This window comes from Cebus imitator, unplaced genomic scaffold (assembly GCF_001604975.1).
Source record: "Cebus imitator isolate Cc_AM_T3 unplaced genomic scaffold, Cebus_imitator-1.0 Scaffold203, whole genome shotgun sequence".
NCBI lineage: Eukaryota > Metazoa > Chordata > Mammalia > Primates > Cebidae > Cebus > Cebus imitator.
This window is the reverse complement of record NW_016107518.1, coordinates 940266-954920: the sequence shown is the minus strand read 5'-3', so window position 1 is coordinate 954920 and position 14655 is coordinate 940266. Positions and strand designations below refer to the sequence as shown.

General features: G+C 44.8%; 1 protein-coding gene across 11 annotated transcripts in view; it reads left to right on the top strand.

Moving 5' to 3' along the window:
• Nucleotides 1–14655, top strand: part of PML (PML nuclear body scaffold) — a 60919-nt gene that overhangs the window by 2020 nt on the left and 44244 nt on the right. For all 11 annotated transcript variants that reach the window (XR_001830765.2, XM_017548034.2, XM_017548037.2 and 8 more), the window contains exon 2: nt 1697–2163. Coding sequence is in view for 10 of the 11 variants with exons in the window: in XM_017548034.2 (XP_017403523.1) it covers nt 1697–2163 (467 nt within the window). In the remaining variant the exon portion in view is untranslated. The remainder of the gene's footprint in view (nt 1–1696; nt 2164–14655) is intronic.

Genomic DNA, 14655 nt, shown 5'->3' with positions numbered 1-14655 from the left:
AAAAAAAAAAAAAAAAAAAAAAAAATCCTGAGCTACAGAAACATGAGGAGCTTGGAGCTTCTGGTGATGATATAGTTATGGGAGGGTGAGGGGAGGGGCTGTTTGGTGAATAGAGGTTGTCTTGTTATGCAGATAAAAAGTTCTTAGATTTGCTGCCTTCCTCCCCATCACCTATGTCTGGCATGTCTCCCCATGCTATCTCTCCCCAACTCCCCACCCCCTGCTGTCCCTCCCCTATTCCCCCCCACCACAGACCCCAGTATGTGATGCTCCCCTCCCTGTAATCACACTGCCATGTGTGTTCCTATGCAACAATCTTGCATGTTCTTCACATGTTCCCCAAACCTAAAATACAATTAAAAAAAAAAAGTTCTTAGATAATAAAAAGTGTCTGGAGCAACCCTCTTCTAAGATAGATCATTTTACTAATGTAGATTTTAAGATGTAAATGTCTTTCTTTTTTACAAAAGGAAAGCTTTTCAGAGGTATTCTTGCTTCAGCAATTTCCTCAGAATAACCAGCTTAAAATATGCCAACGAAGTATATTTCAGGGGTGGCATATCCTGGCCTCCTGCAGTCATACTTTGAAGTGGTGTGTCCTGAGTCCCAGCAAAGCAATGGCTCCTCATTTCCCCTTCCCTCAGCCCTTGGTAAACTTCTATCCTACCTTCTGTGAATTTACCTATTTTAGATATTTCATATAAGTGGAATTGTCACCAGTAGAGGGTCTTGGCTGCAAGTTGTTCAGGTTCTTGGCGTTTTGAACAAAGAATTGGACAAAATGCACAGCAAAGCAAGGAAAGAATGAAGCAATGAAAGCAGAGATTTATTGAAAATGAAAGTACTCTCCACAGGGTGGGAGCGGCTGAAGCAGGGCTCAAGGGCCCCAGTTGCAGAATCTTCTGGGTTCCAACTACCCCCTACAGGTTTTCCATTGGCCACTTGGTGTTCACACCATGTAAATGAAGTAGTGGTCCTCAATCAGTCTGATTTCGTTTCTTTCCACAACCAATCAGAGGTTGAAGTAAAGTTACAAAGATTACACTCCTATGCAAATGTCTGATTGGTTGCATAAAGCTTTATGTCATTGAGGTCCATCTATATTGTAGCATGTATCAGAATTTCATTTCTTTTTAATGCTGAATAATATTCCATTATATGTGCAGACCACATTTTGTTTATCTATGTCATCTATTGATGGATACTTAGATTGTTTACACATTTTGATTGTTGCGAATAATGTTGCTATGGATGTGGTGCACAAGTATCTGTTTGGGTCCTTGTTTTTTGATCTTTTGGTTTTGCTGGGTCATATGGTTGTTCCATGCTTACCTCTTTGATGAACCCCTAAACTGTGCATAAAGCAATTTACATGAGGTACTTAGTGTATCTGCCTTCCAAACTGAATTCCTTGAAGGCAGAATGTATCCTATACTGTACCTCTTCTTGTACCTCAGGGCCTAGTACTGTGTCTGATGAGAAGTAGATGCTCAATAAATGGTGCAGTGAGAGCTGGATGGCCTGAGTAAATGGGAGGAGCACTGGGGTGCTGATAAGCCAGGGTTTTGCATCACCCAATGACTGGCTGGAATGGAATATGAGGTCCTACTCCAAGCTCCAGCTGTAAGGGTGGTTGGCTGGCGGGTGGGGGCTCCTGGGACTTCTCCAGGCCTCACCCACCTCTCTGGTCCCCCAGCAAGCCACCGAGGAGGAGTTCCAGTTTCTGCGCTGCCAGAAATGCGAGGCCGAAGCCAAGTGCCCGAAGCTGCTGCCTTGCCTGCACACGCTGTGCTCGGGATGCCTGGAGGCATCGGGCATGCAGTGCCCTATCTGCCAGGCGCCCTGGCCCCCGGGTGCAGACACGCCCGCACTGGATAACGTCTTTTTCGAGAGTCTGCAGCGGCGCCTGTCAGTGTACCGGCAGATCGTGGACGCACAGCCTGTGTGCACCCGCTGCAAGGAGTCTGCCGACTTCTGGTGCTTTGAGTGCGAGCAGCTCCTCTGTGCCAAGTGCTTCGAGGCACACCAGTGGTTCCTCAAGCACGAGGCCCGGCCCCTGGCAGAGCTGCGCAGCCAGTCGGTGCGTGAGTTCCTGGATGGCACCCGCAAGACCAACAACATCTTCTGCTCTAACCCCAACCACCGCACCCCTACGCTGACCAGGTGAGTGGGCCGGCACCGGGTGGGGTGGTGCGTCCAAGTGCGAGGTAGAGAGCCAGAGGAGCAAAGATCCAAAGAATCACATAGGTGAGGACAAGGAGCTTCTAGGGCCTTGCAACTCAACATGTGGTCTGTAGATATGCAGCGTCCGTGGTGATGACCACAATTTATGCTGCCAGTCCTCACGCATAGTAAGTTTCCAATTTCCTCCTGTAATAAATGGTAAGTTTCCAATTTCCTCCTGTAATAATTAGTAAGTTTTCAATCTCCTCCTGTAATAAATAATGCTGCAGAATCATCTTTGCATCTTTATCCAGTAATTTCTTTAGGATAAATTTTTAGAAGTGCCACTGCTGGGTGTAGGGGGATGGAAATTCTACATTTGATACATGTTACCAAAATGCCCTTTAGAAAGTGGAGTGGAATTTTCCATGAGCACTGACAGGGAATCTCAGTAAGGCTGGATTCTGGGATCAAAGGCAGGTAGTTAGTCTCTGTCTGAAAAGTTGAAACCATTAACACCAGGCAGTCCTGTCTGAGAATGTATGTATGGGGGAAAAAAAATCACATCCAGTTGTAATTATTTTTATTAAGTATACTTGAATTTAGTTTGAGTTTTTTGATAGGTAATACATTTGTACAGTTCACAAACAAAATTTATAAAAGGAGAGACAGAGAGAGAGACGGAGACAGATACAGCAGCCTTCTGTCCAGCCCCAACTGCCTCATTTCCACCATTTCTCTCTCTTCCCATCCACAGGTAGCTATTGTTACTAGTTTTGAATGTTTCTTCTGAGTTTCTTTACGAATATACAGGCAGGTAGGAGCAGTCTGATCAGGTCTTATTTTACCTCTTTTAGCCAAAAAGGTAGCATAACTATGTGAACTTTTGACCATCGCAAATAGATTGTTTCTAGAAGGCTCTTCTTGGTGGTTCTTAGGGATCCACTTGCAAAATGAAAGCATTTTCCACTGGTTTTTGAACTCAGAGCTATATACAGCTAAACCACATACCTGCCAAACTGAGTGTGGTTTGCTTCCTGCTTTAGGATGAAGTTCCTTGGCTATCAGAATAAGCTCTTCCCTCAACAGCTGGTATCACCGTGTTTCTTAGCTTACTGTAAAGGTTGAGTGGCTTTCCACGTGTTTATTAGCCGTTGTTTCTTCGCTTGTGAATGGCTTATTTAGGTCCTTCGACCATTGTTGTTTCCTTTGAGAAATTAAGGGACTAATTAAGGAATTCAGGAAAAAATTCCTTGAAGGAAAGAAATGTATGCTTTTCTTTTGCTCTTACCGTTATGCAGCTTTAAAACTTTCATATTCATTGGATCTTGATTGAAATTGCAATACCTTAGGGAAAATTGGCTTTATCTCTGGTTGTATCTTCTGGATTTAAAAAAAAATTTTAAATTTTTTGTTGTTCTTTTTGAGATGGAGTCTTGCTCCTTTCCTGTCACTCAGACTGGAGGGCAGTGGCGTGATCTCAGGTTACTGCAATCTCCACCTCTCTGGGTCCCAGTGATTCTCCTGCTTCAGCTTCCCAAGTATCTGGGATTACAGGTGAACACCACCATTCCCGGCTAATTTTTTTGTATTTTTAGTAGAGATGGGCTTTCACCATATTGGTCAGGCTGGTTTCCTGACCTCAGGTGATCGACATGCTTTGGGCTCCCAAAGCTCTGGGATTACAGGCGTGAGCCACCGCGCCCAGCCTTATACTAATTTCTTAATGAATTTGTAAGTTTCATGCTTTGAACATGATAATACAGCCATCCCACAGGATCCATAGGAGACTGGTTCAAATTCATGGATGCTCGAGTCTCTGTTATAAAATGGCATAGTATTTGTATATAACCTCTATACATCCTCCTGTATACTTTATTTTTCATTTTATTTCATTTTCTGAGATAGGGTCTTACTCTGTCGCTGCGGCTAGAGTACAGTGCGACACTCACTGCAGCCTCAGTCTCCTGGGTTCAAACAATCCTCCCACCTCAGCCTCCAGAGTATATGAGACTAGTCATGCTCAGCTAATTTTTAAATTTTTTGTAGAGACAGGGTTTCACCACATTGCCCAGGCTGGTCTTGAGAACTCTTGGGTGCAAGTGACCCTCCCACAGAGGCCTCTCAAAGTGCTAGGATTACAGGCGTAGCCACTGTACCCAGCCCCTCCTGTATACTTTAAATCATGTCTAGATTACCTATAATGCCTAATACAATGTAAATGTTATATAAAGAATTGTTTTACTATATTTTTGAATTTTTTTATTGTGGTACTTTTTTTTTCTCCTGAATATTTTTGATCCAAGATTTGTTGAATCTTGTATCAAAAGATTACATTATACGATGCATAATATACAGATACTGAGGGCTAACTCGTTATTTCCTTTGAAAAATTGTTTAGCATGTAATATATGCTAAACATATACATATAAATTGTTTAGCATAGTGGCTGGCACGTATTAAATACTCAGTAAATGTTAAAGTTCTATGATAATTTCTCTGCTCTAGAATAGTTTGAAGAATATAAGAAATTCAGGCTTATAAAAGTTTTTTGGAAAACCATCTGGGAACGGGTGACTTTTTTGTAGTAGATTTTGGAGACCCTTTCCCATTTTTGCCATGGCATTAATCTATCTGTTTTGGCTCTTGTGTGAGAATTTTGGAAAAATTTCCAGTTTATCCTGAGTTGTCTTTCATAATTTAAAAATCTCCTCTGTGCCTGTAACTGTACCCCTTTTTTATTTCTGATGTTGTATATTTGTGGTGTAGTGGTCTTTCAAAGTACTGTACTTTTAGTCTTTCCTTAGACTGCTTACTGATTGTAATGTTTTCTTCTTTCTGTTTGATCATTTTGCTTTTGTCATTTTCTTTTTTTTTTTTTTTTGAGACGGAGTTTCACTCTTGTTACCCAGGCTGGAGTGCAATGGCGCGATCTTGGCTCACCCCAACCTCCGCCTCCTGGGTTCAGGCGATTCTCCTGCCTCAGCCTCCTGAGTAGCTGGGATTACAGGCACACGCCACCATGCCCAGCTAATGTTTTGTATTTTTTAGTAGAGACGGGGTTTCACCATGTTGAGCAGGATGGTCTCGATCTCTTGACCTCGTGATCCACCCGCCTCGGCCTCCCAAAGTGCTGGGATTACAGGCTTGAGCCACCGCGCCCGGCCTGCTTTTGTCATTTTCTTCCTTCTAATTTTTGTCATTATTCATTTTCTAGCTTCTTGAACTTTTAATTCATTTATTTGCAATCGGTATTGTTTAGTAATAATAACTTTTTTTCTTTTCTTGAGACGGAGTCTTGCTCTGTCGCCAGGCTGGAGTGCAGTGGCGCAATCTCGGCTCACTGCAACCTCTGCCTTCTGGGTTCGATTCTTCCGCCTCAGCCTCCCAAGTAGCTGGGACCACAGGCTCATGCCACCATACCTGGCTAATTTTTTTTTTTTTCGAAACGGAGTTTCACTCTTGTTACCCAGGCTGGAGTGCAATGGCGTGATCTTGGCTCACCGCAACCTCCGCCTCCTGGGTTCAGGCAATTCTCCTGCCTCAGCCTCCTCAGCAGCTGGGATTACAGGCACGCGCCACCATGCCCAGATAATGTTTTGTATTTTTAGTAGAGACGGGGTTTCACCATGTTGACCAGGATGGTCTCGATCCCTTGACCTCGTGATCCACCCGCCTCGGCCTCCCAAAGTGCTGGGACCACAGGCTCGTGCCACCAAACCTGGCTAATTTTTGTATTTTTAGTAGAGACGGGGTTTCACCATGTTGGCCAGGATGGTCTCATCTCATGACCTCATGATCTGCCCACATCGGCCTCCCGAAGTGTTAGGATTACAGGCATGAGCCACCACACCCAGCCATAACTTTTTTTTTTTTTTTAAAAAAAACAGAGTTTCTCTCTGTTGCCCAGGCTGGAGTGCCTTGGTGCAATCTTGGCTCACTGTAACCTCTGCCTCCTGGGTTCAAGTGATTCTCCTGCCTCAGCCTCCTCAGTAGCTGGGACCACACGTGCCGACCACCACGCCTGGCTAATTTTTGTATTTTTAGTAGAGATGGGGTTTCACCATGTTGACCAGGCTGTTCTTGAACTCCCGGCCTCAAGTGATCCACCCACCTCAGCCTCCCAAAGTTCTGGGATTACAGGCACGAACCACAGTGCCGAGCCTAATAGTAACTTTTTAAAGGCATAAGTTCTCTGTATATGGCTTTGGCTGTATGCCATAACTTTTGTAACTTTATTAGTGTTCTCATAGTCAGTCATTTCTCAAATATCATTTCAGTCTTTTTTTTAAAAATGTTCTCTTAAGGTCGGGAGTTTGAGACCAGCCTGGGCAACATAGCAAGACCTCATCTTTACAAAAAATAAAAAAAATTAGCCAGGCATGGTTGGTGGTACATTCTTGTCCTAGTTATTCAGGAGGTTGAGGCAGAAGGGCTACTCGAACCTCAGAGTTTGAGCCTGCAGTGAGCTGTGATGGTGCCACTGCATTCCAACCTGTGTGTCAGAGCCAGACCCTGACTCAAAAAAGAAATTCTTTTTTCTCTTGAAAATTTTTAGAGAAGAGTGTTCTCTAAAGTTTTCAAGTGGTTTGTGATGTTTGGTTTCTCACTCTGACACCCAGGCTGGAAAGTGATGGTGCAGTTTCATGTTTGTTGTTAATTTCTGCACTATTGCCAGTTTATACAGTCTGTACGAGATCTACATCTAAGACTATCTTGAGATTTTCTTAGTGGCCTAGGATATTCCTTGGACTCACATATTCCTAGCAATAATCCTTAGAGTTGAAAAACTATTTGTTGCACTGTACACACATATATACATACACAAATATATGTATATAATGTATATGCTATATTTATATGTATATATCCAAATATATGTAAGTTCCAGTGCGTGTGTGTATCTTCACTCTACTGAAACTTTCTACCTTTCCTTCCTTCCATTCTGTTTCACCAGTTCTCCAATGATAATTATAGAGTGGTAAATTCCCCATTAAAACATATTAATAGGCCGGATGTGGCGGCTCCCATCTGTAATCCCAACACTTTGGGAGGCCAAGGCCAGTGGATTGCTTGAGCCCAGGAGTTTGAGGCCAGCCTGGGCAATATGGCAAAACCCCGTCTCTACAAAAATTAGCTGGGCACAGTGGCACACGCCTCTATTCCCAGCTATTCGGGAGGTGGAGGTGTTCCTCAGGGAGGATCACCTGAGCCTGGCAGTTCTAGGATGCAGTCAGCCATGATCACACCACTGCACTCCAGCCTGGGTGACAGAATGAAACTCTGTCTTAAATTAAAAAGTGTATGCGTGCACGTGTGCACGCACACGTGCACACACACACACACACACACACACACACACACACAACCACAAAGGGTAGAATATAACTATTCTTCCAGAGAAAATAAAACATTTAGCATACTTTTTCTTCTTCCCTATTCCCTCTCACTTTCAGATTTAGTTGAAATAATGTGAACTTTTAGTTCCAGATTACTACCAAACTTTTGATGTTTTTTTTCTATTGTAAACATCCTTTCTTAACAGGTATGAAGCTTCATGGTCATATTACAACCCACTTATTTAGCCATACCTTAGACTTTAATTGGTTTTATTGCTCATGATAATTTTTCCTATAACTTTTCTTCTCCCTTCTTGAATCATTTAATGTGATTAATTTTCCATTTGACAGGAGTACTCCATCAAGTAATTAAAAAAAAAATTTCAGAGTTTACTTTCTGAGACCTTAAGTGTCCTAACTTGTATGTCCTTTTGCTGTTACATATGAGGGAAAGCTTAGGTGTGAAATTCTGAGGTCACAATCACAGTGTTTTCATCTCAGAATACATAAACATTGCTTCACAAATTTCTAGTCCCTGGTGTTACAGATGAGAAGTCCACTTATTGTCTACTTTTTCTCTGTGAGTAATCTGTTTTTGTTTGCTAAGTGTCTTTATTTATTTTATTTTTTAGAGATGGGGTCTTGCTCTGTCACCCAGGCTGGAATGCAGTTGTGTAATCAGAGCTCACCACAGCCTCAAACTCCTGGGCTCAAGCAATCCTCCCACCTCTGCCTTCCAAGTGGCCAGTACCATAGGCACCTGCCACCATGCCTGGCTAATATAGTTGGGTGGTTTTCATTTGTATATTTGTTTATTTAGAGACGGGGTCTTGCTCTGTTGCCCAGGCTGGAGTGCAGTGGTGTGATCATAGCTTGCTCTTTTTTTTTTGGGACAGAGTTTCGCTCTTGTTACCCAGGCTGGAGTGCAATGGCGCGATCTCGGCTCACCGCAACCTCCGCCTCCTGGGTTCAGTCGATTCTCCTGCCTCAGCTTCCTGAGTAGCTGGGATTACAGGCACGCGCCACCATGCCCGGCTAATGTTTTGTATTTTTAGTAGAGACGGGGTTTCACCGTGTTGACCAGGATGGTCTTGATCTCTTGACCTCGTGATCCACCCGCCTCGGCCTCCCAAAGTGCTGGGATTACAGGCTTGAGCCACCGCGCCCAGCCTCATAGCTCGTTCTTAACCTTGAACTCCTGGGCTCAAGAGATCTGCCAGCTTCAGTCTCCGAGCAGCTAGGACTACAGGTACCTGCCACCATGCCTAGCTAAGTTTTAAAATTGTGTGTAGAGATAGGGGTCTCACTATATTGCCCAGGCTGGTCTAAACTCCTGGCTTCATGTTATCCTCCTGCCTTAGCCACCCAGAGCACTGGGATTATAGGCTTGAGCCCGTGCCTCGCCTGCTAAAGATCTTCATATATTTTTTCCTTTTTTCAATAATCTTCTGTCACCATTGTTGATCTGAAAAACTCAAGGCTTTCTTCAGCTCAGGGAAATCGTATTCTGCTTTTTAATGTTTTGTTTTTGTTTTGAGATAGAGTCTCACTCTTGAAATACAGTAGCATGATCTCAGCTCATTGCAACCTTTGCCTCTCAGGCTTAAGCAATTCTCATGCCTCAGCCTCCCAACTAGCTGGGACTACAGGAGTGTGCTACTGCACCTGGGTAATTTTTGTATTTTCTTTTTAGTAGAGACAGGGTTTTGCCATATTGGCCAGGCTGGTCTTGAATTTCTAGCCTCAAGTGATCTGTCCTCCTTGGCCTCCCAAAGTGCTGGGGTGGTAGGTATGAGCCACTGTGCCTGGCCTTACTTTTTAATGTATTGACAGCCCTTCATTTGTTTATTTTTAAATTTTTTACTACTGCTGTTATATGGATATTAGAACTCCAAGAACATATTTTACATCTTTAAAATGTTTTTCCCCATTAATTCGACTGCTTTGCCTTTTTCCTCCAGATTCTGAGAGCTCCTTGAATTTGTTTTCTTATTCACCAGCTTATCTTTTTGCAGCCGACTCCATTCTTCTCTCTGCCACCTCCGTTGAGTTGTGGGGTTTTTTTTCCCCCAGCAATCTTTTTTTCTTTAATTGCCAAAAGAACTTAATATTCTCAGGATGCTTCTTTCTTGGCAGCCTGTTCTTGTTTTCTCAATGTAGTATGTTCTTAAGTCTCCCTGAGAAACACACTTGGCATTTACAGAGGTGTGTGTTTCCTACATGATCCCCTTTTCAATGGGGCCTGAGAGGCTTGCTCAGTTTGGCTGCTGATTCTCTTCATAGGTCCTGCAGTCTGTGCTATCTGCTCCCCTGTAAAGGTTGACATCCAGATTGTTCAGTATTTATAGCGTGGGCTGGCAGCATTGTGTAAAGCACAATTTACACCCCACACTCAGTCCCTGCAGTGGAACAGGACTGCTCCCCGTGAGCCCCAGAGGTTGTCAGCTTGTAAGCAGTCCCACCTCTACTGTGGGGGTCAGAGGTGGATTTCTCCCCATTAGGGATAGAATAAGCCTTTTTTCTGTACCCATTTTAAATGTCCACCTAGGTCCCTGTAAATCAGACTAACAAGATATAAATTAACAAAAGAAAAGCAGCCCGTGTGCTGTGGCTCATGCCTGTAGTCCCAGCGCTTTGGGAGGCCGAGGTGCGCAGATCGCCTGAGGTCAGGAGTTTGAGACCAGCCTGGCCAACACGGTGAAATCCCATCTCTACCAAAAATACAAAAATGAGCCAGGTGTGGTGGCACGCGCCTGTAAATCCCAGCTACTCAGGAGGCTGAGGCAGGAGAATTGCTTGAACCCTGGAGGTGGAGGCTGCAGTGAGCCGAGATCATACTACTGCACTGCAGCCTGATGACAGAGCAAGACTCTATCTCCAAAAGAAAAAAAAAGAATAAAACAGCTTTTTAGCATGTGCATCTAACATAGGTATCGTGCTTATATATATGGGAGTATCCAGAGATAAGTAACTCAAAGCATTGGTTAAACAACTTATATAGCATCTTAATGAAAGAAAAAGAAATGTTTAGAGAAGTGACAGCATACAAGAAAGGGATTTTAGACTTCGAAAGGTGGCAGACTGCCGGAAGTTGTGTTTCTGTTTTGCAAGGCTAGAAGGAATGCTTGAGGCTGGGTAATTTACAAAGAAAAGAGGTTTATTTGGCTCATGATTCTGCAGGCTGTACAAGCATGGCACCAGAAATCTGCTTGGCTTCAGGTGAGGCTGCCAGGTAGGTTTTACTCATGGCAGAAGGTGAAGGGGGAACAGGCCTGTCACATGGCAAGAGAGGGAGCCAGAGAGAGAGGGAGGAAAGGAGGGAGGGAGAGAGAGAAGGAGGTGCCTTTAAATAACCAGCTGTCCCTCGAACTACTAGAGAGAGAATTTACTCATTACCATGGGATGGCCCCTAGCCATTCATAAAGGATCCACCTCCAGGACCCAAACACCTCCCGCTAGGCCCCACCTCCAACACTGGAGGTCAGATTTCAACATGAGATTTGGTAAATATATGGGAAGACCAATGGAGTAAGGTTTGTTTGTGTGGGTCCACTTGGCGCCAGCTTTCCGTCTTCACGGCTGTAAAACTTCCCTGAGAGAGGAGATTCATGGCAGTCCTCGTTTCTCAGAAGTTTCTGCTTTTAGTCAGATAAGAGAAGCTCTTAGAAGGCTACTCTCTGCATCTGTTGGTTTTCATTTGCTTGCAGCTCAAAATAATCATAAGCCAAAGTGGCACATTTTGGAGTGGCATATTTTTATCCCGTCAGGTACAATGGGCAGGGAAGGTTCGGCCAGCAAGAGGGCAGGATTCCTGTCCCTTGAACATGGTGTATGGCCTTTAAAAACCTGAAAAATGATATGCTCCGCCTCACAATTCACATTGTTTCACAATTTACCAGTGGTTACTGGACAGACTCTTTTCTGCACAAAACCTCAATGCCATAAATAAGAGCTCACAACTTTCCTCTGCTCACAAGTCAGTTAGCAGCCACCTCACTCTTTGACACTGAGCCGATTTAGAGCTCACACTGGGGAGCAGCCCCAGAGGTGGCTTTAAATCTGGGACTGGGGTGTCTACCCTGGGGTAGCTGCCCTGGGGCCATTGGTATTCACTCCACGTGCCTGTGGAGTTCGTTCTTTCATGTTCATGTGACACCTGCTATGTGGCATGTTCTTTGCTAGGGGCTGGGGTAGAAATATGAATGGACGCAGCCCTTCCTTGAGGTCACAGCCTGATAAACAGATCAGCCATTATCAATCGAGGCGGCAGCGTTCTGTGTAGAAGCCTGTGTCACTTTGCTGTCTGTTGTGACTGGGTTTTGATAGTTGCCTTTGTCACACTGTCTTCTGCGTTGTTTACCCCTGCAGCATGCCCTATCTGGCACAGGGCTGACATCCGGTTTGTGCTCAGTCAGTTGTGGAAGGAAGAAGGCAGGCAGGCACAAAGGCGGCTGAGCTCAGAAAAGGCCACTTACCCTGCCGAGATTGGCTGGGGAAGGCGGCTTCCAAGAGGCTGTCACATTTGGTGTGATGTATAAGAGAAACGCCACAGACCGGAGGGACCGCACGTGCAAGGCAGGGGCACTAGTGAGCCTGGGGCATCTCAGGAGCTGCAGTAGAAGGTTGATGTGAGGGCAGGCACTGGAAGGGTGAGCTGGGGTCACAGGTGGCAGGCTTGGAAGGAGTCAAGACTCCATGCTGCAATTTCCAGAACACTCAGTGTTCTCAGCTTTCTCCTTTGTCCTGCCTTCATACCACCATCTTCTCACCAGTGGTCATCCTGTGGAAGAAATGGGAATTGGACTCTGTGGAGGGCTCTGTTGAAAACCCACTGATGGGCACTGAAGAGCGGTGGATCAGATTTTCTCTGTGCACTCTGGTACTTTGATGAAAGTGGGCACGTTTGGGAACAGGGAGATCAGTATTTCTTTGGCTGCAGACTTATTTATATTTCACCCCATTCCAAGGAGAATTTGAGGGGATTTGCCACCATATGTGGGTATGTATCCAACAGAAACTGAAGCAAAGAATCTGGACCAATGAAAAGGGAGCCTCATGGGTAGACCAAGGCCTGGGTCCAGCTGGGGGTGAGGCCCGAAAGAATGCAGAGAGGGAGTGGTACAGGGATGGCTGCGGTCAGTCTTGCACTGCCAGCACCTTCCTGAGCGAATGTTCTCAGGAGTGCTTCCACCCAAGCTTGGTGTGGGTCTAGGGCTGCAGGTGGACCTGAGTCTTGTCTGTGACTGGGTGTCAGATCCTAAAGTTTGCTGGATGGAGTGGGGGGATTAATCCAGGGCCATCAAAGCCTCCAGCCAGAAAGAGCTTGAATTGTCATTAAATGGAGGAAACAAAAGACCTATTAATGAAGTTGAAGAGGTGTGATGAGATCATACTGCTGGAGAGAGAGTTCCCAAGACCAGAAGCTGGAAAGATCGGCATCTAGCCCTGCTTGGTACTCTCTTGGTGCCCTCTGTGACGTTAGCGGTAAATTGCATTTTATTAGGGATTGATGATGTTATTTGGATTGCTTCCTGGCCTGCAAGCAGCACCACATGGGCAGAAGAAAGGCTGCTGCCAGGAGTTGGGCAACATGATGAAAGACGTGGACAATAAATGACCCATTTCCAAGTTTTTCTATGAACTTACTTCGAAGGTAGATTTGTAGAATAATATGTGGATAAAAGGGATTTTCCTCCTGGTCTCTTTTGATGTTTTGGAGAAAGAAGCGAGGAATTTATTTATTTATTGATTTTTGAGACAGTGTCTGGCTCTGTCACCCAGGCGGGAGTGCAGTGGCACAGTCATGGCTCACTGCAGACTCAGCCTCCCAGGTTCAAGTGATCCTCCCACCTTAGCCTTCCTAGTTTGTAGAGATGAGTTTTTGTCTTGTTGTCCATGCTGCTCTTGAAATCCTGGGCTTCACCCACCTCAGCTTCTCAAAGTGCTGGGATTACAGGCTTGAGCCACCACGGGCCCAGCCAGAAACAAGGAATTTAAAGCAGCCCCAGCCAAGATCAGGATTAGGGCTAGCGCTCCCACCTCACTTCTCGTGAAGGCCAATCTCCTCTTCTTCCTGCAGCTATGGGAGTGGCCTTTGCTGTTCAGCGATGGAGGTCAGGAACCTTTTAGAACAATTTGGGGTTTTTTAGTTTTGCCTTTTGGGACAGGGGCTCACTCTGTTACCCAGGCTGGAGTGCAGTGGTGTGATCACAGCTTACTGAAGCCTTGATCTCCCAGGCCCAAGTGATCCTCCCATCTCAGCCCCCAAGTATAACAGCTGAGACTATAGACATGCACCGCCATGTCTAGCTAATTTTTTTTTTTGTAGAGATGGGGTTTCGCTATGTTGCCTAGGCTGGTCTCAAACTCCTGAGCTCAGGCGGTCCACCTGCCTGGGCCTCCCAAAGTGCTGGAATTATAGGTGTGAGCCACTGTGCCCAGTCTTTAAAACAATTTTTAACAAGACTTGAAATTAACAAGCTTTTGGCATAGTGGTGCACACCTGTAGTCCCAGCTACTAGGGGGAATAAGGTGGGAAAATTGCTTGAGCCTGAGAAGTTGAGGCTGCAGCGAGCCATGATCATGCCATTGCACTCCAGCCTAGGCAACAGAGCGAGATCCTGTCTCATAAAAAAGAAATTAACAAGCTAACTGATAAAATTAAACTAACTATTAATAGAGCCACAGCCAGACAGCCAATTGAACAATCACTTATTGAGCATTTATTTCGTGCCTGGTATTATGACAGCTATTGCCAGATGAAAAAGAATGCCTGCCTTTGAAGCTTGGATGTGTGGAGAGTTTCAGTTTATGGATAAGTTGCATGTGTGTGCAGCCTTGTACTCTATCGCAAGAACCCAGAGGTCCCAGAAGACACATTCAGAAGACACATTCAGACAAAGTGCTGTGGCAGTTTTAAGAAGCGAAAACTTGTGTTTAGGTAAGAGGATCAGGGAAACCCTGATATTTTAGTCAGCGTTTGAGCTATATCTTGAAGAGGTTTATTTGTCTCTGTAAGTTGCTTCTAAAACAAACTATAAATTAGTGACACTTTTTTAGTTAGTGGCTTAAGCAAAAGCTGGATTGATGGCATATTAGGGGTGAAACTCGCCTCTGACCTAACCAATTAGATGTTCAGACTGTGTCACCAAAA